This window comes from Pleurodeles waltl, chromosome 10, assembly GCF_031143425.1.
Source record: "Pleurodeles waltl isolate 20211129_DDA chromosome 10, aPleWal1.hap1.20221129, whole genome shotgun sequence".
NCBI lineage: Eukaryota > Metazoa > Chordata > Amphibia > Caudata > Salamandridae > Pleurodeles > Pleurodeles waltl.
The window spans coordinates 25,073,968-25,100,904 of NC_090449.1; the positions used below are offsets into that span (position 1 = coordinate 25,073,968).

Sequence of the window (26,937 nt, forward strand, 5' to 3'; positions counted from 1 at the left end):
GACAGTGTGCACAGCAGTGAGGCCCACAGTGAGTGCGTGCACACAACAGAACCTTCTGACAGTGTGAGGACCACAGTGAGTGCGTGCACACAACAGAACCTTCTGACAGTGTGCACAGCAGTGAGGCCCACAGTGAGTGCGTGCACACAACAGAACCTTGTGACAGTGTGAGGACCACAGTGAGTGCGTGCACACAACAGAACCTTCTGACAGTGTGCACAGCAGTGAGGCCCACAGTGAGTGTGTGCACACAACAGAACCTTCTGACAGTGTGTAGAGCAGTGAGGCCCACAGTGAGTGTGTGCACACAACAGAACCTTCTGAAAGTGTGCAGAGCAGTGAGGCCCACAGTGAGTGCGCGCACACAACAGAACTCTCTGACAGTGTGCAGAGCAGTGAGTCCCACAGTGAGTGTGTGCACACAACAGAACCTTCTGACAGTGTGCACAGCAGTGACGCCCACAGTGAGTGTCAACAGAACCTTCTGAAAGTGTGCAGAGCAGTGAGGCCCACAGTGAGTGTGCGCACACAACAGAACCTTCTGACAGTGTACAGAGCAGTGAGTCCCACAGTGAGTGCGTGCACACAACAGAACCTTCTGACAGTGTGCACAGCAGTGACGCCCACAGTGAGTGTCAACAGAACCTTCTGAAAGTGTACAGAGCAGTGAGGCCCACAGTGAGTGCGCGCACACAACAGACCCTTCTGGCAGTGTGTAGAGCAGTGAGGCCCACAGTGAGTGTGTGCACACAACAGAACCTTCTGAAAGTGTGCAGTGAGTGTGTGCACACAACAGAACCTTCTGGCAGTGTGTTGAGCAGTGAGGCCCACAGTGAGTGTGTGCACACAACAGAACCTTCTGACAGTGTGCAGAGAAGTGAGGACCACAGTGAGTGCGCGCACACAACAGACCCTTCTGGCAGTGTGTAGAGCAGTGAGGCCCACAGTGAGTGTGTGCACACAACAGAACCTTCTGAAAGTGTGCAGTGAGTGTGTGCACACAACAGAACCTTCTGAAAGTGTACAGAGCAGTGAGGCCCACAGTGAGTGCGCGCACCCAACAGAACCTTCTGACAGTGTGTAGAGCAGTGAGGCCCACAGTGAGTGTGTGCCCACAACAGAACCTTCTGAAAGTGTGCAGTGAGTGTGTGCACACAACAGAACCTTCTGACAGTGTGCAGAGCAGTGAGGACCACAGTGAGTGTGTGCACACAACAGAACCTTCTAACAGTGTGCACAGCAGGGAGGCCCACAGTGAGTGCGTGCACACAACAGAACCTTCTGACAGTGTGCAGAGCAGTGAGGACCACAGTGAGTGCACGCACACAACAGAACCTTCTGACAGTGTGCAGAGCAGTGAGGCCCACAGTGAGTGTGTGCACACAACAGAACCATCTGACAGTGTGCAGAGCAGTGTAGAGATGGTGGGGGCAGAGAGGGGGAAGTGAGTTTGCTCAGAGTAGAGTTCGGGGGCAGTTAGTGTGCTCTGAGGGAAGACGGGGGACATGGTGAGTGAATTTACACCAGCAACAGATGTCCACAGTGAGTGTGCTGAGAGTAGAGATGGGGGCCCCAGTGAGTATACTCACAGCAGAGACAGAGGCCCACAGTGAGTGTGGTTACACCAGAGACAGAGGCCTACAGTGAGTGTGGTTACACCAAAGACAGAGGCCTACAGTGAGTGTGGTTACACCAGAGACAGAGGCCCACAGTGAGTGTGGTTACACTAGAGACAGAGGCCCACAGTGAGTGTGGTTGCACCAGAGACAGAAGACCACAACAATGGTGATTTCACCAGACTCGTCAGGCCACAATGAGTGTGATTGCACTAGAGACGGAAGGCCACAATGAGTGCGGTTACACCAGAGACGGAAGGCCACATTTAGTGCGCTCCGAGTGGGGACAGAGGGCCACAGTGAATGTGCTGACACCAGAGATGGAGGGGCACAGTGAGTGTGGTCACAGCGGAGAAAGAGGGCCACAATGAGTGAGCAGACACCAGAGTCAGAGGGCCACAGTGAGTATGGTTACATCAGAGTCAGAGGGCCACAGTGAGTGACCTAACACCAAAGACGGAGGGCCACACTGAGTGTGATTACACCAGAGTCAGAGGGCCACAGCGATTGTGGTTTCACTAGAGACAGAGGACCGCAGTGAGTGCGTTCCGAGCGGGGACAGAGGGCCACAGTGAGTGTGGTTACACCAGAGACAGAGGGCCGCAGTGAGTCCGGTTACACCAGACACATGGCCACAGTGAGTGTGGTTACACCAGAGGGCCACGGTGAGTATGGGTACCCCTGCGATGGAGGGCCACAGTGATTGTGGTTACACTGGAGACAGAGGGCCACAGTGAGTGTGGTTACACCAGAGACAGAGGGCCACAGTGAGTGTGGTTACACCAAAGACGAAGGCCCACAGTGAGTGTTTTTACACCAGAGATGGAGGACCATAGTGAGTGCGGTTACCCCACAGACACAGGGCCGCAGTGAGTCCGGTTACACCAGACACAGGGCCACAGTGAGTGTGGTTACACCAGAGGGCCACAGTGATTGTGATTACACTGGCGACAGAGGGCCACAGTGATTGTGGTTACACCAGAGACGGAGGGTCACATTGAGTGCGCTCCGAGCGGGGACAGAGGGCCACAGTAAGCGTGTTTACACCACAGACACAGGGCCACAGTGAGTGTGGTTACACCAGACACAGGGCCACAGTGAGTGTGGTTACACCAGAGCACCACAGTGAGTGCGGTTACACCAGAGGGCCACAGTGATTGTGGTTACACTGGAGACAGAGGGCCACAGTGATTGTGGTTACACCAGAGACGGAGGGCCACATTGAGTGCGCTCCGAGCAGGGACAGAGGGCCACAGTGAGTGTGTTTACACCACAGACACACACAGGGCCACAGTGAGTGTGGTTACACCAGAGTGCCACAGTGAGTGTGGTTACTCTGGAGACAGAGGGCCACAGTGAGTGCGGTTACACCAGACACAGGGCCACAGTGAGTTTGGTTACACCAGAGGGCCACAGTGAGTGTGGTTACACTGGAGACAGAGGGCCACAGTGAGTGTGGTTACACCAGACACAGCGCCACATTGAGTGCGCTCCGAGCGGAGACAGAGGGCCACAGTGAGTGTGTTTAATCCAGAGAGGGGGGAGTTGGGGCGCGGCACGTTGACAGAAAAGGAGAGGACATGAAACCATCTGCTTCCTATTCTCCTCCTCTCTCATAGGCCGCTCTTTTGTTTCATCCCCTCCTCGGTAACTCTTCCATTTCCCATCCCTCCTTTGGGGTGTCCTCCATCTTACTCCTCTTTTATGATCCTGTATTCTCCACACATCTCAATTCCTCGTTTCCCTCCTCTCTCTCCCCATCTCTTCACTCTCAGACCCTCACCATCAGTTCACGATAGTCCCGATTGTGTCAGGAGTGTGAGTTTCCACGTGAATCCGCTTTAAGAGATTTACGTAAAACTCCTGTGGATTTTTCTCCCACATATACTTAACCCGCGATGAGTTGTGTGTGAATTTGTAAAGAGCTATGTGCACAGAATGAAGGAACCCCCTATAAAAATGAATACACTTCCAACAATACTTAAGAAATAGGCGTCAGGGCCCTTCTCGGGAGACCACTGCAGATTCAACCATCCGTAGAGGTACTATTTTGAGTTTTTATACATTAACAATGACTCTCACCTGCCACCCAAGGCTATTTGTATAGCCTTGGGTGGCAGCTATTAGTCATTTGTAATGTATATAGAATGATTAAATAACTGTTTTTGTGTTCATTACAAAATTAGACAAACAGCACCACCATATGGCTGGTGGTGACAATTGCCAGTGCCGAGCAGCAGAAACCACCTGCTCAAATTAAGCGCTAACTACCACTGACTCCCACAACTCCAGATTTGCTGCGTGAAAACTTGTAATGGTTCAGTAATGCAATACCTTGTCATTAATGGACTCAGTGGTCCTAGTAAGTCCGTGAGCTAAATTACTGCCTGTAGTTTCACTCAGGCTTCACACTGAGGGCTCAAGAGCTCCCTTCAATCTCTAAGACATTGAGGGCTCCCGGAGGAAGGCATGCATGGCTGGGATAAGCTATTTTTTTGTTTCTACACTACTTTTGTATGTGAATAAAGTGCTCTTCAATTGAGTCACTTTAATCGTTGAAAGTTTCTTTAAAGGATCCCGAAAAAAGGGGTCTTTTGGATCTGGAAAAATGATTAATTGTACCATTGCTGCATTTTATTTTTACATGTGTAGAATTGTATTTTTAGTTACTCCAGCAAAACACCCACTGGTGTCTATAGACTGTGCTAACAGTACATTCAGCCTTTCCATGTATATCCCTCCGAACCACAATTTTCAATTCCCTGTCTCTTCTATCCAAGTCACCCTCTTTCATGGACGTCCTCTGCTGTCCCTTCTTGATTGTCCATTTTTACTTCCCAGACTGATCTCATTTCCATCTGCCCATTCCTTCTGTTAAATGACACACTCCGTTTTAGGTCGAGCCTACCAGACAGAGCAAGCTGTGTGATAGCAAAAGACCTATTGTCTCCATGCCAACAACTTAAAGCCCGCCCACTGCTTACCATTGGTTGGCTTCATTGTCATTGCCATTTGCTTGCTTTTTACTCAATGGGTTTCCTTGTCCGTCTTGGGTTTGTCCATAGGGAGCTCGCTGCCCGGGTGAATTGTAGGTTGTCTTTTAAAGGCAGGTTGTCTGCTGCTCCTGCTCCACTAGGGAGCCTGCGGAGGAAGGAGGACCCCCTACTTGGAGGGACATCTGTACTTAAAGGGGCAGATTGCCAGACACTGACCCTGAACTATAAAGGTGAGCTTACATTAGTCCTATGCAGGGCCACTAGAATTATGCTGCAAGAGAGGGCCAAATTATGCTGCAGGGTTGAGTAAACTATGAGGCTAGAAAGAGCAAATTATGAAGCATTATGTGCCAAATTATGTACTCGTATAACTTCATTATTTACACTTGGTAACACTGTCTGAGCATCGGATGCACCTCATTAGTAGTAGCCTAGACAACAAATGTAGTAATAAACAACAGAATGCTCACCAGTCCAGCTTTGCAAATAACTTTCCAACTTTTAGTAACTTTTGAACTATTTGAGCTAGAAACATTTTTTTTTGTTAAAATCTGCAGATTATGGGGCAGATGGTGAAATACGCGGGGAATGTGGCAAATCTATAATTGTGTGAAAATCACCACAGCTGCACAATTGCATAATTCCAGTGGCCCTGGTCCTAGACCCCCCCCAGAAAAACAGAAGCCTAGACTGGCAGAGCCCTAGATACAATCAGGTGTTCGATTCAGAGCCCCCGCCCCCGAAGTTACTGGCCATGTCCACTGTCTGCTGCCAGCAGGTTCTGGTACCACCGGAGAAGCCACGGCACAGTGCCAGCGACCCAAAGGTACCTGAAAGGTACTGAGGTGCTTTGTGTTATACAGTGTTACACTTCGAAGCCCTCCGTCTCACTTTGTGTACATTTTACAGTAACTTTGTATCAGTCTCTGTTGGCTCTGGAGTGACACTGTTTCTGGGACCGAGCTTCACGCTGTCCTCGCCCCCCGAGTTACCCTTTGACTGCTCGCCCCCGCTAGCGCTGGTGAGTTAAAGGCCCTGTGAGATCACTGCAGGCCCAGGAGTCAGGCTCGTGCCAGGAGGGGGACCCGGTGTCCCAGGGGAAACTGAGGGGTGCTCCCTGCACTCTGCATAGGGTGACCACCTGTCCGTTAATTTCACGGACTGTCCGTAATTTCGCCCTGCCGTCCGTTGTCCGTGATGAAAGCTTTAACGGACGGCATTTGTCCGTAATTTTAGCCTTTCATCTAAAGGGCAACGGAGGCAGGGCGAAATTACGGGCAGATCAGTCTCCCCAGCTGGACTGGAAGGCAGGGAGTCTCCTGTGCTCTGAGGGAGGGGCAGACAGATAAGAATCAGACCTTCTTGCCAGGGGGTCTCCTTCCCTAAAGACATGCAAATGTGCCCAACTGGTAAATCTGCAAATACAAAGGGGCTTGAAAACCTCCATTGACTTTACTAAAAGGAGTCACTTTAAGTTTTCTGGTGGCAAAGATATTTCTTTTAGAGAGGTATTGTAATGGTGTTCCAAAGTGAGCTGTGGGGTGTGTGGTTTTAATGGAGTGTTATAACATTTTTTAGTACTAGGTATAAACTGTATATTATTCAAATCTGTATTTGAAAAGCACTTTTTTTTTTATTTAACTGAAATGTGTTTGCGCATTTTGTAGCAGCCTTTATTATGATGTAATTGTATTTTTCACAGTTCTTTCAGGTACCTCGGTACCTCATAGTACTAACAAACATTGGCAAAGCCAATAGATCTCATCTACGAAAGAGTTATTGGCCTTGCTAATGTGTTTTAGCCCTTAGCAATGTTGTACACCAGAGTAGCTGCTGTTCAGCATGGCTTAAAGTTAGTGGCATAGTTGTGTGGAGTGGAGTAGAGTGGCATAGGAGCAGTGGTGTAGAGCCCCGTGGTGCAAAGTATAGTGCAGTGGGGTACAGTGCAGTTGTTTAGAGTGCGTTAGCGTAGAGTACAGTGGTTTAGAGTGCAGTGGCATGGAGTGGCATGGGACAGAGTAGAGTGGCATAGAGTGCAGTGGAGTAGAGTGGCATACAATGGAGTAGCAGAGAGAGCAGTAGTGTAGAGTGGTGCAGTGGCATAGATTGCAGAGTAGACTGGCTCATCCTCCTCTTTTATTATCTTTGGTTGGTAGTCCGGGCTCCCATTTCTGAGATAAATGTAGAGTCCCAGACATACACTCTAGTGTTGTGAGACCAGAGACAAGTTATGGGTACATCACATCCTGACATTAGGTGTGAGACTGTCGCCCACACCATCTGCCCTGCCTCGTTAAGTTGAAAGTCCATGGGCGGTTGGGGTAAGCCAGATGTTTTTGTTCAATTTGTTTAAACTAGCATAAGGTTAATTACCTTAATGTTTCCCAAACTGTTTGCCAGGGGTTTTAAAATGTTCAGAAACATAATCAAAATGTTGCTGTTACTTTCTCTTCAGGAAAGATCAGGTAGATTTGGGTAGGGGTGATGGCCTTGCCGCAGTACTGAAGGGCATTAATTTACTACTGAACAAGGACGTAATACGACACCTGAATGTAGCATACCAGGAGGCAATCACAAAAAGACCACAGTGAATAAATAGTGCTATGTTAAAAAAGAGTAAATAAATGCACTGACAACATAGTGAGGCATGGCCTCTCTTGCGTGTGTCTGTAAAACTGACGTTTGTTCTTGAATTTTTGTCCTGAATTTTGACCCTTTGTCCTGAATTTTTGTCCTGAATTTTGACCCTTTGTCCTGAATTTTTTATAGTCCTGTCCAGAATTTGCCTCAATGCCAGGTGGTCACCCTAACTCTGCAGGATCTGGGCTTTCACCTCTTACTCAACCCCTCCTGTGCCTCTTTCTACCCGATACTCCTGTCATGTCGTTGCCCCCTCCCCTCGTACGATACTCTAGCTCCCAGAATCCTGCCCAGGAGCCCATCTATGCCATCCCTTCGCACAACTGCCCCAGATTTCCGAACTCTTTCCTTGTCTGTCTCACCTCTTGTTCCATTGTAGCCACTGTCCTCGTCCAGTCCCTAGCTCTCTGCACTTTGCTATTCTCTCCCTCACCTGTTCAGCTCTCTCCTCTTCCCCTCACCTGGCCATGTGCCCCCCCCCCCCGCCACACTCACCCCCCGCTCCTGCTTCCGCTCCGGGCGCACAGGCCCCACATGCAGCCTCCGAGGGGTTCCGGCTGCTGGGGCAGGAACAGGTTCACCTGTGAGATCTGCCTGTGCCAGCCCTGTGGGCGCTCGCCCGCAGCGCCCATCCAGGCCGTGGCACCGCGGCGTGGCTCTCTACCCTGGGTGCAGGGAGGGGGGGAGCTACCGGGGTATCTGCACAGGAGCACCAGCATATCATCAATGCTGGGGTGAAAGGGTATATGCACGGGTCCAAATAGTAGGTATGGGCAGGGGTATAGACATGAAAGTGTAGGTCAAAGTAGCCTTACAAGGGTATACAGAGGGAGGAAGCACCAGGGTATAACCAGTGGCAGACGTAATAAACTGAGGGTAGGAGTAGAGGTACAAGTGTATGATGAGGGGTAGAGGTGACAGACTATATGTAGGGATAGAGGAAATAACGTATAGGTAGAAGTAGCTGTACAAGGGTATAATGAGGGGTTTCAAGCATTGGTGTCTACCTAGAGGTAGACATATTAAAGTGTAGGTAGAAGTAGATGTACCAGGGTATAAGCGGGTAGGAGTATTAAACTGTTAATTCCCTTTATGTTGACCAAGCATTTTGCTGTATGAAAGAAGCAACTAGAGTGGCAATGAGTCATGGTCAGATCAGTCAGCAGGTTTTGGATTTTCAGCAGCAATCACATGTCCCTTACAGATCACAGGGTTCACAGTAGAGCTTTTGATATGGGTTGGTTGAGGGCAGTGTTGGCATAGGCATTTTCTAAGAGGAACAAGGACAGGAGACTGACTGATGTGTGACTGGTATCACCCTAATGGTGGGTGAACGCTCATGAGAGGAAGTTTGTCTTGGAATAAATACATTCCTTACTGATGTGCTCCTTGCACTCCTCAGTAAAGATCAGGGACCCCATTAGACATAGGGAGCTCATTATCTGTTTGTTCACCTTAAAACAGGTGCGCCGGGCACGGACAGAGAAAGTGTGCCCCATTACGTTGAATGTGCTGCCCCCAGGACAGCCGCAAACTCATGGTGGCCTGGGGCAGCGCATTCAAGTGAAACACAGAGGCCTGCCTTAAAGTTGTTCTGTCCTTTATTGTGCAGGCAGCAACTCGGATTAGAGATCCTCTTGTAGGTGGGTGCAGAGAATGACTACAACTCCCAGCAAGCGGATGTCTGGGGGGCCCAAAGGACCGTCTTTCCGCCCTCCAGAGGGCTGTCATCGGGGGCACACTGACAGTGCCCCTCCTGACACCTTCTTAGCCCTCTGCACTCTCGTCTATAGTTCGACCAGGCACAGAGGCAAAGGGATTCCCTCATTTGCATGGGACCACTCCCCCATGCAAATGAGGGAACACCCTCTGGTAATAGCACTGGTGCTATATGTGCGCCAGCGCCATTGGTATAACAGAAATGGCCACACAAGCATCTGCAGCCCCTCTTGTGATACCAAAGTGCCCTGGGGCACTTCTATAAGATGGTCCCAGTTTGTCCCCAGGGGATGGTAGCTTGTACCAGCACAGAACAACACAATATTAAGGCAATTAAAGCAGTGTCACGGGGCTGGAATATAATTGAATTTCCATAACCTTGATATTCCATCATCAGCAATGGTGACAGGCTACAGGTGTTGAGCTCAGTTGCCTGGCCACGCTTAAGCAGAAAGAAGAGAAATGGTACGTGCAGACCTCCCCATGCCCGGCTCATCCCTGGCATACAAGTGACTTTACCTGCTGGGCTCTTCGCTTGTCTGCTCGCTGGTTCTGATGATAAATCCGGCTGAAGTTGGACACGATGACGGGGACGGGGAGTGCGATGACCAGCACTCCACTCAAGGAGCAGATGGAACCAAAAATCTTTCCAGCGATGGTGTTGGGCACCATGTCCCCATACCTAGGATAGGACAGACAAGAGGGCGGGTTGTTTACAAACTTGAGCTGACATATTTGTTGCCATACAGTCAAGTCTACTCAAGATAGAGCTGCAGTGCTTCTGCTTATTCACCAACATTACACAACTGCTTGGTTTTTTGTTAGTGTATCAAACATCACACAACTGCTTCCACTTTGTGTTATTGCCAATGTCACATAAGGGCTTCCCTTTAGTTCTATGGAATATTGTATAACAGGGATCGCGCTGCCCTAACACTGCGTCGGATGGTCATACCATGAGGCATTCAAACACTCTACACACCCAAGGGTTCTCCATGACTGACCAACAAATCACCCCGGTCTTCAAATCTGCATGAATTGAATTGAATTGATTACTTACAGAGCGCACTTTCACTCCTGGAGGAGCGTCTTGGTGCTATACAGAAGGCCACATGACTCACACAGGTACAAGATCAGAGGCCAGTTAGGTATCTTCTTCAGAGGATGAGAGTAACACAATGCATCTGGAAAAATCCAGGTCTTAACTGCTTTCTAAAGGTAGCTTGGGAATCAGTACATCTGAGTGAGCTGGGAAGATGGTTCCAAGCCTTAGTGCCTAGTACTGCAAAGGATTTACCTCCTCTAGTTCGTAATCTGAACATGTGTGGTTTGGGTAGATCTGCGAGTGTAGATCTCAAAGACCTACTCATAGTGTAGTGGGTGAACCTGGCTGACATATATCTTGGGCGCGTAAATACAGAGAAGCAATACACTGCTCCAATTTAGGGAAAAGCTGAAGATCACACCTGCATCACATTCCATTAACCATCCACAACTCAGCCTCCTCTCCTAGTATGTGATTACTTTACGTTTGCATTTGACCATGTAGAGGCCTCTGCTAGCTTTGGTTAGGTTCACGCGAGAGAAATGCCATATACATACATACCGTATTTTGAACTAATTAAGATGCCACCAAAGCAGCTTTAAGTCAATCTTAGCCACAAAGAAATTTCAGATCTCAATATTGCCTGAAATGGACTCAAATGCCACCAACACAAGTGCACTTTGCAAAGGGATTTAAATGTACTGTCACTTTCCTGACTGTGGGCTTGTCAGCAAAGCTGCCCGTGGTCTGGGCCAGCAGCAGATGATGTTGTCAAAGACATGAAGCTTCACATCTGTGCGCCTGTGGCTGGTGTCTCAGCAGCCCTCTCTAAGGCACCGTGCCAACTCTCAGTTGCCCTGGTCATGGCACAGGAATTCTCACTGCTACAAGTGTGACAATTCATACTGTTTGAGGCCCCCAAGCTATAAGAATAGCTTGGGTTGTAGGCATTAGTTGTTCACAATGTATATTGAATTAGTAAACAACTGTTGTTCTGCTCAGCTTTAAATTACAAAAAACAGCGCCTCCATGTGGCAGCTGTAAAGTCTGGGTGTTGGTAATTAAGCGCCGGTCCTGAGCACCGGAAAGCACCAGCTCAAATTAAACACTGATTGTAGGGGATCTGCAAACTGCATACATGCCAGTAGACCCAATTCAGGTGGGAGGCTCCCAATCTTGTAAGCCAAAAATTGCCTTATTTTTCTTTTTCCCGTCTAAAATGGCCTCTGCTTCAGTATGTCAATGAGGAAATACATCTTTTTGAATTTTGTTACGAAATGAACTACTTTACAATGTTAAAATGTTTGCATGTATGCACCTGGCATATACCCTGTTCGACCACATCCCACATCCTCTGCTTAGTTTAACATTTCGGGTCCTGCAGCATATACAACAGGGGCGATGTGGTTGGGTCAGCCACACTGAAAACTCTTGTGGTGGGGTCACCACCAGAACACAGGCCATCCTCTGCCGTGTGGCCGGCTTTTCTGTAGGTCTGGCCTAGTCTCGCCAGCCTCCTGTTACCCTAAAAATTCATATTTACAATGCGTATATGTACAGGGGCTTTTGGTCAACCCTCTTCACCCATTGGTGTGTTGAACTGCCATTCACAGTTAGCTTCCGCCACCACAGCAAACATCCTGCAGAGGTGTGACAGCCCACTTCCTCCGCTTGCTGTTTTGCACGGTGACTGACAGCATATCACATTATCACAAGTGCACAGCCGCCTGAAAAGGAGTGCATTTCAGTTCTAGGGCTGGTGCACCTGGGCTGATGGCCCTGGTGTAGGAAATGTGGGCTATGGGGGATTTACCCCCCTCATATTTTGGATTGGGGGGGACGCAGGGGACAACTTTGCTTCAGAGAGACTAGTTCTGTGACTGTATTTGACATTTAGGCCCATATTTATACTTTTTTAGCGCTGCATTTGCGCCGCTTTTTGACGCAAAAACGGCGCAAACTTACAAAATACAATTGAATTTTGCAAGTTTGCACCGCTTTTGCATCAAAAAATGACGCAAATGCGACGCTAAAAAAGAATAAATATGGGCCTTAATGCCTAAACAGACGAGGGAAGGAAATAGCCCTACAGCGGCTGAATTGCAGTCTACATCCAGGACACCAGGCTCCAATCCCAGCTCCCCACACTCACCACATTGTGAGATCCACAACACATCTCTTCACTGTGTATCATTCTCCTTAACCAACCAATTAGAAAGCACTTTCAAGGAATTTATATATTTCTTATATATGTATGTGGTTAATATAAAATATTAATGTGTCACCTTTAATAACAACATAGACCATGTAAACTGAATTCATGAAAAACTGTCATATATTACATAACTTGTAGCAATGACTTCAGGGCATGAGACGTTCTTGAATGTTTCATGATTTAAAAAATATTACTTTCGATAAATGTCACTCAATTCAGTGATATAATCATATTTTGTGAACTGGGACACTGAGAACTGATGAAAAAATAATTTTCTTTCATGACGCTTGTTGCTTGCTTTACATCTTTTATTTGGCGTGGCTTGTGCTTTGGCTCTTGGGGCCAAGCGAGACCCCTGGCTCGGCTCTCCCCGAGGCTGTCGGTGTCCTCCCCAGAAGGGTAGTGTCTCCTACGCCCTTGCTGCCGTCATTGGTGTGTGTCATTGGATGGCTGTGTGATGAACCTACTACTTTACGTCGGTACTTAATTTGTAAACAAAAGAAGTCCCGGGCCCTTGTCAGGAGGCCACTGCAACTTGCAGCATCCATCGCCCCAGCCAGCGCTGCCAATAACCATAGCAACACAACTTCTAACAACGGCCCTTCTACAAGTGTGACAAATCAGACTATTCCAGGTCACCCAAAGTATAAGAATAGCTTGGGCAGCATGTATTAGTCCTTTTATTGTATATAGAATTACTGGACAACTAGTGTTGTACTTACTCCAAAATCAGATGGACAGCACCACCATGTGGCAGCTGTCATAAATACCGGTGCTAATAATTAAGTGCAAGTGCCAAGCACCAGAAACTACCGGCTCAAATTAATGACTGCGCTACGTGCTGCGCGTAAAGTTCTAGTTGTAATTGAACAACCCTGATCCACCCTTGGTTATTTTTTTAGTGTATTTCTTCAGTTAAATGACTTTTGTTCTTCCTTACTCACTACATGTCCAGGAACATTCTATGCCTTCATGATGGTGCCTCAAGACACCAATCAAGTTCAGGGAGTACAGAAATGTGTGTATTCTGTGTGTGATTTTTAGAAAGAATCTTTAAAGTGTGTTGAGCTGCCCTCTAAAGCAGCCAATTTTGAACCTGAAACTGGTGCAACGAGCAAAGTGTGCATTTTATTCTCTAGTGCAATTAAGGTATCAGGATTCTCTAAATGGTTCACTTCGAGCATTTACACCCTCCTTGCTTCACCCTCAATGAATGGAAGGAGCTACTTGTTTCTAGATCTTTAACCATTTATGACAAAGATGTCAAACTAGGTACCAGCCCTGACCCCACAGACGTACAGTGTTGTCTACAGACTTAATGAGGCACACAAGGGAATGAGTAGTTTACAAGGAGGTGCCCAGCTTTTTGGACCATGAAGTGGAAACTTCCAAAGAGTGAAAGAAAAAACGACAGCGATGGACCAGCATTGACTTGTGTGCTTGGCTGTCTGCAGCAGCGCCTCGTGGAACTAGATGCTATAGATTCCATCCGATTACTCTTTGAAGAAGTGCTACTAGGAGCAGGGGATCTACACACACACTGGAGGTGGCCTCGTGGCTAAAACCATAATCACCGACCACCAGGCTGATAACGAGGGCTCAGAGAGGAGTAGTGGTAATGGGTTTTTAGGGTTCAGTGATGGGTAGCATTAAGGGGCATTACTACTAATATAGATACTACAACTAGCACTACTACTACCACCACAGCTATTACTACTAGTACCATTACTACAATTAGTACTCCAACCACAGCTATTACTACCACTAGTAACACTACTACAACTAGCATTACTACAACTAGCACCACTACTACAACCATAGCTGTTACTACTAGTACTAGTACCACTACTACAACTAGTACTACAACCACAGCTATTACTACTACAAGTAACACTACTACAACTAGCATTACTACAACTAGCACCACTACTACAACCACAGCTATTGCTACTACTATAACTAGTGCCACTATTTCAACCACAGCTATTACTAGTATTACAACTAGTAGTACCACTACTACAACTAGTACCACTACTACAACCACAGCTATTACTACAACCACTAGTACCACTACTACAACTAGTACCACTATCACAACCACTACTACTCCCACTACAACCACATCTATTACTACTACAACTACAAGCACCACAACTACAACTAGTACTTGCAACAACTAGTCCTACTAGAAATAGCACCCCTACAACCACAGCTATTACTACTACTAGCTCCACTACTAAAACCACATATATTACTACTACAACTACAGCTATTACTACAACTAGCACCACTAATACAACTATAGCTACTAATACAACTACTAACACCACTACTACAACTAGTACTACAACCACAGCTAGTACTACAACTACTAACACCACTACTACAACCACAGCTATTACTACTACTACAACTACTAGTAACACTACTACAACTAGCATTATTACAACTAGCACAGCTACTACAACCACAGCTATTACTACTACTATAACTAGTACCACTATTTCAACCACAGCTATTAGTAGTATTACAACTAGTAGTACCACTACTACAACTAGTACCACTACTACAGCCACAGCTATTACTACAACCACTAGTACCACTACTACAACTAGTACCACTATCACAACCACTACTACTCCCACTACAACCACATCTATTACTACTACAACTACAAGCACCACAACTACAACTAGTACTTGCAACAACTAGTACTACTACAAATAGCACCACTACTACAACCACATCTATTACTACTACTAGCTCCACTACTACAACCACAGATATTACTACTACAACTACAGCTATTACTACAACTAGCACCACTAATACAACTACAGCTACTAATACAACTACTAACACCACTACTACAACTAGTACTACAACCAAAACTAGTACTACAACCACAGCTAGTACTACAACTACTAACACCACTACTACAACTACAGCTATTACTAGTACTACAACTACTACTACTACTACCACAACCACAGCTCTCTGTGCTGGGGTGCATATGTGAGTTACAGCTGCACACACCGCCCACTTCCACACAGAGCCAGCTCCACACACCACTGACCAGAGCCAGGCTAAGACACAACTACACACACCATCCACCCCGTGCTTAACTTGAACCAGTGGTTTCTGGTGCTCGGCACCTAATTGTGATCCCTGGCACTCATTAAATCTGCCAGATGGTGGCGCTGTTTGTCTAATTTATAGATCAGCACATTTGTTTGCTTATCCAGTATACATTATAATACCTACTAGCTGGTGCCCACTCCATTCTCGTAACTCTGGAGGCCTGGAATGGACAGGGCAATTGGTGATGCAGTCCGCAGTGGTCTCTTAACCAGGGCCGCGGCACGTATTTATTTACAAATTAAGCACTGCATCCACCAGAGCCAACTTCATGTATGACCCACCAGTTCCTGCCAGTCCCACACGGAGCAGCTCCACACGCTATTCAACAGTTCAGGTTTTACACATTGCCTGCTGGTGCTTGCCAGTTCCCAGCCTGTGCCAGCTTAACTCACCATTCACAAGCATCAATGTCATACGCTGCGACCAGTGTCCGTTCCACACAGTGCCAGCTTAACATACTGCCCACCAGTGTAAGCTTCACATGCTGTTCACCGATGCCAGACCCACACGAGCCAGCTCCACAGACCAGTCATCAGAGCCACCTTCCACTGCGGATCACTGCCAGCCAGTCCCACAGCATGCAGCATTCACCAGTGCCCGCCACTTCCACACACAGGCAGCTCCACACACAGTTCACCAGTTTCAGCTTCACGCACTGCCCGACGGAGCAGGCGTCTCGCGTTGACCACCAGTTCCAGGGACAGTTTAAGTATTTGGGTGCCTCGGGGACCATGCTCGGAAGACCTTTCATGGACTCTTTCATCAGGTCACTGACAGTGCAGAGGCACACACGTTAATTTTTTTTATGTATGTACATGGAATATTCAGAGATAGTGACGTGTGCTTTTCATGTTGTAACACAGCAGCATCTCACTAATATTACTGCAAATAATCTCTGTGATACCCTCCCATTCTTCATAGGTGAGGCCCTGTTTTGATCTAAAAGAAACTCTTTTATGGATGTTGCATGAAACAAACACAACATTTCACTGTAAAATGTTTGCAATAGACTCACACATTACTCACACTAAAAATAAATTAAAGGAAAACGGTATTGAAAACAATCTGTTTAAGAATTATTCAAGGTCATCAGGGCAAGACCTTCTGCAGAAGAGAGCTGGCTCTGTCAAGGGTCCCCCTTAAGAGCTGGGGCCCTGGGTTAGAGCCCCCTCTGTCTGTGCCCTGAAATGTCTCTGACCAGTTCTAGTTTCACCCACTGTCCTACTGCTTTCCTCACACTCTGTCCAAAACGCAGGGTTCACTCTCAGCCTCCCGCTTTAAGTCCCACACAGAGCTGAGTTCACAGACCATCCAACAGTGCCAACATCACACGCTGCCCACTAGAGCCAGCTACCCCTGCCGGTCATTCAGGCACCACACCCCACATACAGCTCCTTCGATGTACCTCAATCCTTGTCTGCGGCACCCCTGCCATGCTAGCTCCAACAAACCCCCCATCATGTCCGATGTTCAACAGTCCTGACATGACTCACATGGACGTCATTTAGGGGTCACCAGAGGTCACCCTGCAACCCCTGGCTTGTCTTTTGTGACCCCTGGTACTGCTTTTGGGACCCCTGGCCTCAGAGGTGGCACATTCAGTGCCAGGAATACAGTTACAGCTTGTCCTTATGGACATCAGTTGGAGCTCCACATTATTTGTTTTGTGTCAAGTTGTTTCACACTATAGTGAGTGGAGTGCAATTGGCCAGAATATGCCCTTCCTTGGCGGCTCAGGTAAGTACAAAATACTTGTAAGTGTGTCTTCTGTGCGTCCTTGCGGGCGAGAGTGCGTTTATGTGACAGAGAGCGTATGAGTGTGAACATGTGTGTATTTGTAAGTATGTGTGTGCGAGGTCAAAGGGCATGTGATGTCACTTCCGCTACCCCAGGCATTTGGTGAATTGACGTCCATGATTTAGCACCTGTACCCTTCTACCACGACAACCCCACACAACTCCACCATTACTCTACTGTTTTGTAAATGATGTGCATGGCGCTTACAATCCCTGGTGAGGCACCGAAGCGCTTTACAGCAGTAGCACGCTACCCCAGAACCAAGCCCAGTGGTTGATGATGTTGTGCATTGGTTAGCACTTTTGTCTTGAGTTCTCAGAAGAAACCCTTAGAGGCACTACCCCAGTTTGTGGTGGAATCAAGGAATGAGATGCCATCGCTAGTGGGCAGGAGGTATGTTAGTTCGTGTGAATGACTGGTGAGGTGAGTGGGCAGAGGAAGCTCCCACTAAGGAGTTATAGACCGACATATATTGCTGGATGGGTTACTCCGTCACAACGGTGATCGATATCCCGTCCGCCGAAATCTAAATACCATTCTGTCCTATGAGATTTATATTTCGGTGGATGGGATGCTCCTCCCAGCAGACACTGCACAGCTCCTGTATCTGCAGCTGCAGGGCCTGTCCTCAGCCCTCCAAGCTGTAGGCCCCTGTGCTCTCTGCCCCCTCCTAGCAGACACTGTACATCTCCAGTTATCTGCAGGCGGCAGGGCCTGTTCTCGGTCCATCAGTCGCTGGGCCCCTTGTGTCCTCTCCCAGTAGACACTGTACTTCTCCTGTTATCTACAGGCAGCAGGGCCTGTCTGTGGCCCCACCAGTGTCTGGGCCCCTTGTGCTCTTTGCCCCCTCCCAAGAGACACTGTACATCTCCAGGTATCTTCAGGCGGCAGGGCCTGTCCTCAGTCCATCAGTCCCTGGGAACCGGTGTCCCCTGCCAGTAGACACTGTACTTCTCATGTTATCTGCAGGCAGCAGGGGATGTCTGTGACCCCACCAGTCTCTGGGCCCCTGTACTCTCTGCCCCCTCCCAGCAGACACTGTACATCTGCAGTTATCTGCAGGCAGCGGGGATGTCTGTGGCCCCACCAGTCTCTGGGCCCCTGTGCACCCCACCTCCCAGCAGGCACTGTACACCTCCTGTTATCTGCAGGCACCAGGGGGGTCTGTGGCCCCACCAGTCTCTGGGCCCCTGTGCTCTCTGGCCCCTCCTAGCAGACACTGTACATCTCCAGTTATCTGCAGGCGGTAGGGACTGTCCTCAGTCCATCAGTCCCTGGGCCCCTGTGCTCTCTGGTGGCCCCTCCCAGCAGACACTGTACATCTGCAGTTATCTGCAGACAGCAGGGCCTGCCTCAGTCCATCAGTCCCTGGGCACTCTGAGTCCTCTCCCAGTAGACACTGTACTTCTCCTGTTATCTGCAGGCAGCAGGGCCTGTCTGTGGCCCCACCAGTCTCTGGGCCCCTGTGCTCTCTGGCCCCTCCTAGCAGACACTGTAGATCTCCCGTTATCTGCAGGCGGTAGGGCTTGTCCTCAGTCCATCAGTCCCTGGGCCCCTGTGCTCTCTGGTGGCCCCTCCTAGCAGACACTGTACATCTCCAGTTATCTGCAGGCGATAGGGCTTGTCCTCAGCCCATCAGTCCCTGGGCACCCTGTGTCCCCTCCCAGTAGAGACTGTACATCTCCAGGTATCTTCAGGCGGCAGGGCCTGTTCTCGGTCCATCAGTCGCTGGGCCCCTTGTGTCCTCTCCCAGTAGACACTGTACTTCTCCTGTTATCTGCAGGCAGCAGGGCCTGTCTGTGGCCCCACCAGTGTCTGGGCCCCCTGTGCTCTTTGCCCCCTCCCAAGAGACACTGTACATCTCCAGGTATCTTCAGGCGGCAGGGCCTGTTCTCAGTCCATCAGTCTCTGGGCCCCTTGTGTCCTCTCCCAGCAGACACTGTACATCTCCAGGTATCTTCAGGCGGCAAGGCCTGTCCTCGGTCCATCAGTGGCTGGGCCCCTTGTGTCCTCTCCCAGTAGACACTGTACTTCTCCTGTTATCTACAGGCAGCAGGGCCTGTCTGTGGCCCCACCGGTGTCTGGGCCCCCTGTGCTCTTTGCCCCCTCCCAAGAGACACTGTACATCTCCAGGTATCTTCAGGCGGCAGGGCCTGTCCTCAGTCCATCAGTCCCTGGGAGACCGGTGTCCCCTGCCAGTAGAGACTGTACATCTCCTGTTATCTGCAGGCAGCAGGGGTCTGTGGCCCCACCAGTCTCTGGGCCCCTATGGCCCCCACCTCCTAGCAGACACTGTACATCTCCAGTTATCTGCAGGCGGTAGGGCTTGTCCTCAGTCCATCAGTCCCTGGGCACCCTGTGTCCCCTCCCAGTAGAGACTGTACATCTCCAGGTAACTTCAGGCGGCAGGGCCTGTCCTCGGTCCATCAGTCGCTGGGCCCCTTGTGTCCTCTCCCAGTAGACACTGTACTTCTCCTGTTATCTGCAGGCAGCAGGGCCTGTCTGTGGCCCCACCAGTGTCTGGGCCCCCTGTGCTCTTTGCCCCCTCCCAAGAGACACTGTACATCTCCAGGTATCTTCAGGCGGCAGGGCCTGTCCTCGGTCCATCAGTCCCTGGGCACCCGGTGTCCCCTGCCAGTAGAGACAGTACATCTCCTGTTATCTGCAGGCAGCAGGGGTCTGTGGCCCCACCAGTCTCTGGGCCCCTATGGCCCCCACCTCCTAGCAGACACTGTACATTTCCAGTTATCTGCAGGCGGTAGGGCTTGTCCTCAGTCCATCAGTCCCTGGGCACCCTGTGTCCCCTCCCAGTAGAGACTGTACATCTCCAGGTATCTTCAGGCGGCAGGGCCTGTCCTCGGTCCATCAGTCGCTGGGCCCCTTGTGTCCTCTCCCAGTAGACACTGTACTTCTCCTGTTATCTGCAGGCGGCAGGGCCTGTCCTCAGGCCATCAGTCGCAGGGCCCCTTGTGTCTCTCCCAGCAGACACTGTACATCTCCAGGTATCTGCAGGCGACAGGGCCTGTCCTCGGTCCATCAGTCGCTGGGCCCCTTGTGTCCTCTCCCAGTAGACACTGTACTTCTCCTGTTATCTGCAGGCAGCAGGGCCTGTCTGTGGCCCCACCAGTCTCTGGACCCCTGTGGCCCCCACCTCCCAGCAGGCACTGTACATCTGCAGTTATCTGCAGGCAGCAGGGGTCTGTGGCCCCACCAGTCTCTGGGCCCCTGTGCACCCCACCTCCCAGCAGGCACTGTACACCTCCTGTTATCTGCAGGCAGCAGGGGTCTGTGGCCCCACCAGTCTCTGGGCCCCTGTGCACCCCACCTCCCAGCAGGCACTGTACACCTCCTGTTATCTGCAGGCAGCAGGGGGGTCTGTGGCCCCACCAGTCTCTGGGCCCCTGTGCACCCCACCTCCCAGCAGGCACTGTACACCTCCTGTTATCTGCAGGCAGCAGGGGGGTCTGTGGCCCCACCAGTCTCTGGGCCCCTGTGCACCCCACCTCCCAGCAGGCACTGTACACCTCCTGTTATCTGCAGGCAGCAGGGGGGTCTGTGGCCCCACAAGTCTCTGGGCCCCTGTGCACCCAACCTCCCAGCAGGCACTGTACACCTCCTGTTATCTGCAGGCAGCAGGGGTCTGTGGCCCCACCAGTCTCTGGGCCCACCAGTCTCTGGGCCCCTGTGCACCCCACCTCCCAGCAGGCACTGTACACCTCCTGTTATCTGCAGGCAGCGGGGATGTCTGTGGCCCCACCAGTCTCTGGGCCCCTGTGCACCCCACCTCCCAGCAGGCACTGTACACCTCCTGTTATCTGCAGGCAGCAGGGGTCTATGGCCCCACCAGTCTCTGGGCCCCTGTGCACCCCACCTTCCAGCAGGCACTGTACACCTCCTGTTATCCGCAGGCAGCAGGGGTCTGTGGCCCCACCAGTCTCTGGGCCCCTGTGCACCCCACCTCCCAGCAGGCACTGTACACCTCCTGTTATCTGCAGGCAGCAGTGGGGTCTGTGGCCCCCCAGTCTCTGGGCCCCTGTGCACCCCACCTCCCAGCAGGCACTGTACACCTCCTGTTATCTGCAGGCAGCAGGGGGGTCTGTGGCCCCACCAGTCTCTGGGCCCCTGTGCACCCCACCTCCCAGCAGGCACTGTACACCTCCTGTTATCTGCAGGCAGCAGGGGTATGTGGCCCCACCAGTCTCTGGGCCCACCAGTCTCTGGGCCCCTGTGCACCCCACCTCCCAGCAGGCACTGTACACCTCCTGTTATCTGCAGGCAGCGGGGATGTCTGTGGCCCCACCAGTCTCTGGGCCCCTGTGCACCCCACCTCCCAGCAGGCACTGTACACCTCCTGTTATCTGCAGGCAGCAGGGGTGTAGGGCCCCACCAGTCTCTGGGCCCCTGTGCACCCCACCTCCCAGCAGGCACTGTACACCTCCTGTTATCTGCAGGCAGCAGTGGGGTCTGTGGGCCCCCCAGTCTCTGGGCCCCTGTGCACCCCACCTCCCAGCAGGCACTGTACACCTCCTGTTATCTGCAGGCAGCAGGGGGGTCTGTGGCCCCACCAGTCTCTGGGCCCCTGTGCACCCCACCTCCCAGCAGGCACTGTACACCTCCTGTTATCTGCAGGCAGCAAGGGTCTGTGGCCCCACCAGTCTCTGGGCCCACCAGTCTTTGGGCCCCTGTGCACCCCACCTCCCAGCAGGCACTGTACACCTCCTGTTATCTGCAGGCAGCAGGGGTCTGTGGCCCCACCAGTCTCTGGGCCCCTGTGCACCCCACCTCCCAGCAGGCACTGTACATCTGCAGTTATCTGCAGGCAGCAGGGGTCTGTGGCCCCACCAGTCTCTGGGCCCCTGTGCACCCCACCTCCCAGCAGGCACTGTACACCTCCTGTTATCTGCAGGCAGCAGGGGGGTCTGTGGCCCCACCAGTCTCTGGGCCCCTGTGCACCCCACCTCCCAGCAGGCACTGTACACCTCCTGTTATCTGCAGGCAGCAGGGGGGTCTGTGGCCCCACCAGTCTCTGGGCCCCTGTGCACCCCTCCTCCCAGCAGGCACTGTACACCTCCTGTTATATGCAGGCAGCAGGGGTCTGTGGCCCCACCAGTCTCTGGGCCCACCAGTCTCTGGGCCCCTGTGCACCCCACCTCCCAGCAGGCACTGTACACCTCCTGTTATCTGCAGGCAGCGGGGATGTCTGTGGCCCCACCAGTCTCTGGGCCCCTGTGCACCCCACCTCCCAGCAGGCACTGTACACCTCCTGTTATCTGCAGGCAGCAGGGGTCTATGGCCCCACCAGTCTCTGGGCCCCTGTGCACCCCACCTTCCAGCAGGCACTGTACACCTCCTGTTATCCGCAGGCAGCAGGGGTCTGTGGCCCCACCAGTCTCTGGGCCCCTGTGCACCCCACCTCCCAGCAGGCACTGTACACCTCCTGTTATCTGCAGGCAGCAGTGGGGTCTGTGGCCCCCCAGTCTCTGGGCCCCTGTGCACCCCACCTCCCAGCAGGCACTGTACACCTCCTGTTATCTGCAGGCAGCAGGGGGGTCTGTGGCCCCACCAGTCTCTGGGCCCCTGTGCACCCCACCTCCCAGCAGGCACTGTACACCTCCTGTTATCTGCAGGCAGCAGGGGTCTGTGGCCCCACCAGTCTCTGGGCCCCTGTGCACCCCACCTCCCAGCAGACACTGTACACCTCCTGTTATCTGCAGGCAGCAGGGGGGTCTGTGGCCCCACCAGTCTCTGGGCCCCGGTGCACCCCACCTCCCAGCAGACACTGTACACCTCCTGTTATCTGCAGGCAGCAGGGGGGTCTGCACAGGCGGCCCTGGCTGCTCCTGGGGGACAGCACTGTCGCTTTGTAAATCTAAAGCCCTGAGTAGGTACCTTGCCCGGATCACATTAGCATTCATTGGAAACTCCCGCCGGCTCCCCGCTGACTGCGGAGAGAGGAGGCTGCGAGCAGGCCAGAGTAATCCATCCTTTCACGAGACGTGTCGAGGCGCAGGGAACACGGGTCTCCCCGCCGAAAACACACAGGCCAGGGTCAGCCCTTGTCAGCTGGGCCCCGCTGTTATCGAGGACACATATCGAGCTGCCTTTCCTGCACTGACGTCACACTGAGTGCTGCCTTTCCTGCACTGACGTCCCCATGAGAGTTGCCTCACTGCACTGACATCACACTGAGTGCTGCCTTTCCTGCACTGACGTCCCATGAACGCTGCCTTCACTGCACTGACGTCACACTGAGTGCTGCCTTTCCTGCACTGACGTCACACTGAGGGCTTCCTTTCCTGCAGGGACGTCACCATGAGAGCTGCCTTCTCTGCACTGACGTCACACTGAGTGCTGCCTTTCCTGCAGTGACGTCACCATGAGTGCTACCTTTCCTGCACTGACGTCCCCATGAACGCTGCCTTCTCTGCACTGACGTCACACTGAGTGCTGCCTTTCCTGCAGTGACGTCACCATGAGTGCTACCTTTCCTGCACTGACGTCCCCATGAACGCTGCCTTCACTGCACTGATGCCACACTGAGTGCTGCCTTTCCTGCACTGACGTCCCATGAACGCTGCCTTCACTGCACTGACGTCACACTGAGTGCTGCCTTTACTGCAGTGACGTCACACTGAGTGCTGCCTTTCCTCCACTGACATCCCATAAACGCTGCCTTCACTGCACTGACGTCACACTGAGTGCTGCCTTTCCTGCAGGGACGTCACTGTTAGAGCTGTCTTTACTGCAGTGGAATCACACTGAGAGCTGCCCTTAATCATAAGCACAGGAAGTAGGGGGGCGGGCTACAGCCCCCCCATAGTAACCATGCTGGACTTCAGAAGGTTAATGTCCCATACAGATGCCTTGACATTTTGTGCTTATCTTGTCACGTTTGCTGTGGGTTCAAAGAAAGAGGTCAAATGTCAGGTTAGTCTTCTCAATAGTGCTGTTTTTCTTTAAATGGAGGTTGGTGTTTACTTTTTCTTCCTCTGACTGCAAAGTTAATGGAGGATCTGACAATCTTGCTGGGGTCTGGGGAGCTTGAAAGCAGAGGCATCGGGCAGGGGTCTCCAGCCTTTTCTCTAGTGAGAGATACTTCTGATCAGTGAAAATCATTGTGAACTACTGAAGGCTAAACAACTTGCGCATTTTCACCAGACACCACCACACCCAGCTTCACTGGCTTTAAGTCTATTGCCCATAGAGCCGGATACCATGGTTTAAGCAACATACGTTGACAAGGGGCAATGCGTCCGGGCTGCCATGTGTGTCAGTGAGACTATGGTCTCTGCCGATGTATGAACATGTGTGCTTATGAGTGGGATATGTGTGTTTGGCATAAGACATACCTTTCGCCAAAGGTAGTACTGTTACAGGTGTAACAGAAACATACAACCATTTTTTTAATGGGAGACATATAAGTGCAGAAAATTGTTATGGAACATTTTTTGGCCCTTTAAAAATCCCACACTTAAAACACATGACTATTTTTCAGTTGTACATCTGGCACAGTGTCTGCTGGCCACCGGGAGCAAACGGCCAGCTCTTTGCGATGTGATACTTTGAAATGGGAGAACATATAAATGAAGAGTTAACTTTACATTAAAGTAGCTTTTCATTTTATTTTTCTCCCATTTAACAGCATTCAGAAACATCATTTTATGGTTTCACTATTGAGTTGATAAGGACATGTATTTAAGAGTTAAAGACCTCAGTCCTTCAGTTCTTCACCTCTGTGCCCCAGCCCAAGCCTGAGTCATAAATCTGACTGAGCTCTGCTCATTATCAGGCCCTGCTCTTGCAACCTGGTTATAATAATCTGAGATAAACAGCCTTCCTGTAACATTAAAAGTAAAATGTGAACCTGAGCTGAGATGAAAAATAAACTCAAGGCTGCTGAGCTACTCTGAAGGTTTCTGACAACTACTGGTAGCTCACCATGTGGTTGGACACACCTGCTGTAAGGTGTCATTTTTTTCTAACACAAAACACAATTTAAATACCTGTAAAAGAACTGCACAGATATTTCAAACTATATCAACAGTTAGGAAAGACAAATAATTCATTTTGTTTTGTAATTGTACAGTGTGAAAGAAACAAAACTTTAACAGGATCAAAATAAATCAAGAAACTTTACATGGTGCTATGCAAATGCAAACAATTTGTTGAAACTAATTTTCTACACATGATGGTGTGTGCCCTATAGTTTTAACATTAAAACTGCATGTCAGTGCGAACTTTGTGGCCATCTCAGTGGAAACCTTGCTGTCTCTAAATGATAATGCGCGGCCAGACCATGATATAGTAACATATTTGTGACAGCTCCAAAATGCACCACTGACCACACACCTCACCCTCACCACCCTCCTGCTGAATGAGACCTCTGTGAGGTAACTTTGATGGCAGCACCCCCACTATGAAAATTGTTCTAGCACCACTACCTTTACAGTACTGACACCATATTGCGAGCTGCTTAGTACAGCAGTGTCACCCTGAGAGCTACCCTTACAGATGTGACATCACACTGCAGCTGCCACCCTTACAGATGACATCACACTGCAGCTGCCTATAGTACAGCAGTGTCACCCTGAGAGCTACCTTTACAGACGTGACATCACACTGCAGCTGCCATCTTTACAGATGTGACATCACACTGCAGCTATGTTTAGTACAGCAGTGTCACCCTGAGAGCTACCCTTACAGATGTGACATCACACTGCAGCTGCCACCCTTACAGATGACATCACACTGCAGCTGCCGCCCTTACAGATGTGACATCACACTGCAGCTGCCGCCCTTACAGATGTGACATCACACTGCAGCTGCCGCCCTTACAGATGACATCACACTGCAGCTGCCGCCCTTACAGATGTGACATCACACTGCAGCTGCCTTTAGTACAGCAGTGTCACCCTGAGAGCTACCTTTACAGACGTGACATCACACTGCAGCTGCCATCTTTACAGATGTGACATCACACTGCAGCTACGTTTAGTACAGCAGTGTCACCCTGAGAGCTACCTTTACAGACGTGACATCACACTGCAGCTGCCATCTTTACAGATGTGACATCACACTGCAGCTACGTTTAGTACAGCAGTGTCACCCTGAGAGCTACCCTTACAGACGTGACATCACACTGCAGCTGCCATCTTTACAGATGACATCACACTGCAGCTACGTTTAGTACAGCAGTGTCACCCTGAGAGCTACCCTTACAGATGTGACATCACACTGCAGCTGCCATCTTTACAGATGTGACATCACACTGCAGCTGCCTTTAGTACAGCAGTGTCACCCTGAGAGCTACCCTTACAGACGTGACATCACACTGCAGCTGCCATCTTTACAGATGACATCACACTGCAGCTACGTTTAGTACAGCAGTGTCACCCTGAGAGCTACCCTTACAGATGTGACATCACACTGCAGCTGCCATCTTTACAGATGTGACATCACACTGCAGCTGCCTTTAGTACAGCAGTGTCACCCTGAGAGCTACCCTTACAGATGTGACATCACACTGCAGCTGCCACCCTTACAGATGACATCACACTGCAGCTGCCTATAGTACAGCAGTGTCACCCTGAGAGCTACCTTTACAGACGTGACATCACACTGCAGCTGCCATCTTTACAGACGTGACATCACACTGCAGCTATGTTTAGTACAGCAGTGTCACCCTGAGAGCTACCCTTACAGATGTGACATCACACTGCAGCTGCCACCCTTACAGATGACATCACACTGCAGCTGCCGCCCTTACAG

The 26,937-nt window shown here is 50.7% G+C and overlaps 1 protein-coding gene across 1 annotated transcript in view; it reads right to left on the reverse strand.

Moving 5' to 3' along the window:
• The window catches only part of LOC138262294 (A-type voltage-gated potassium channel KCND1-like), a 39,461-nt gene that overhangs the window by 7,113 nt on the left and 5,411 nt on the right, over positions 1 to 26,937 (reverse strand). The window contains exon 2 of the mRNA XM_069212194.1: positions 9,491 to 9,653. Within this exon, the coding sequence (XP_069068295.1) occupies positions 9,491 to 9,653 (163 nt within the window). The remainder of the gene's footprint in view (positions 1 to 9,490; positions 9,654 to 26,937) is intronic.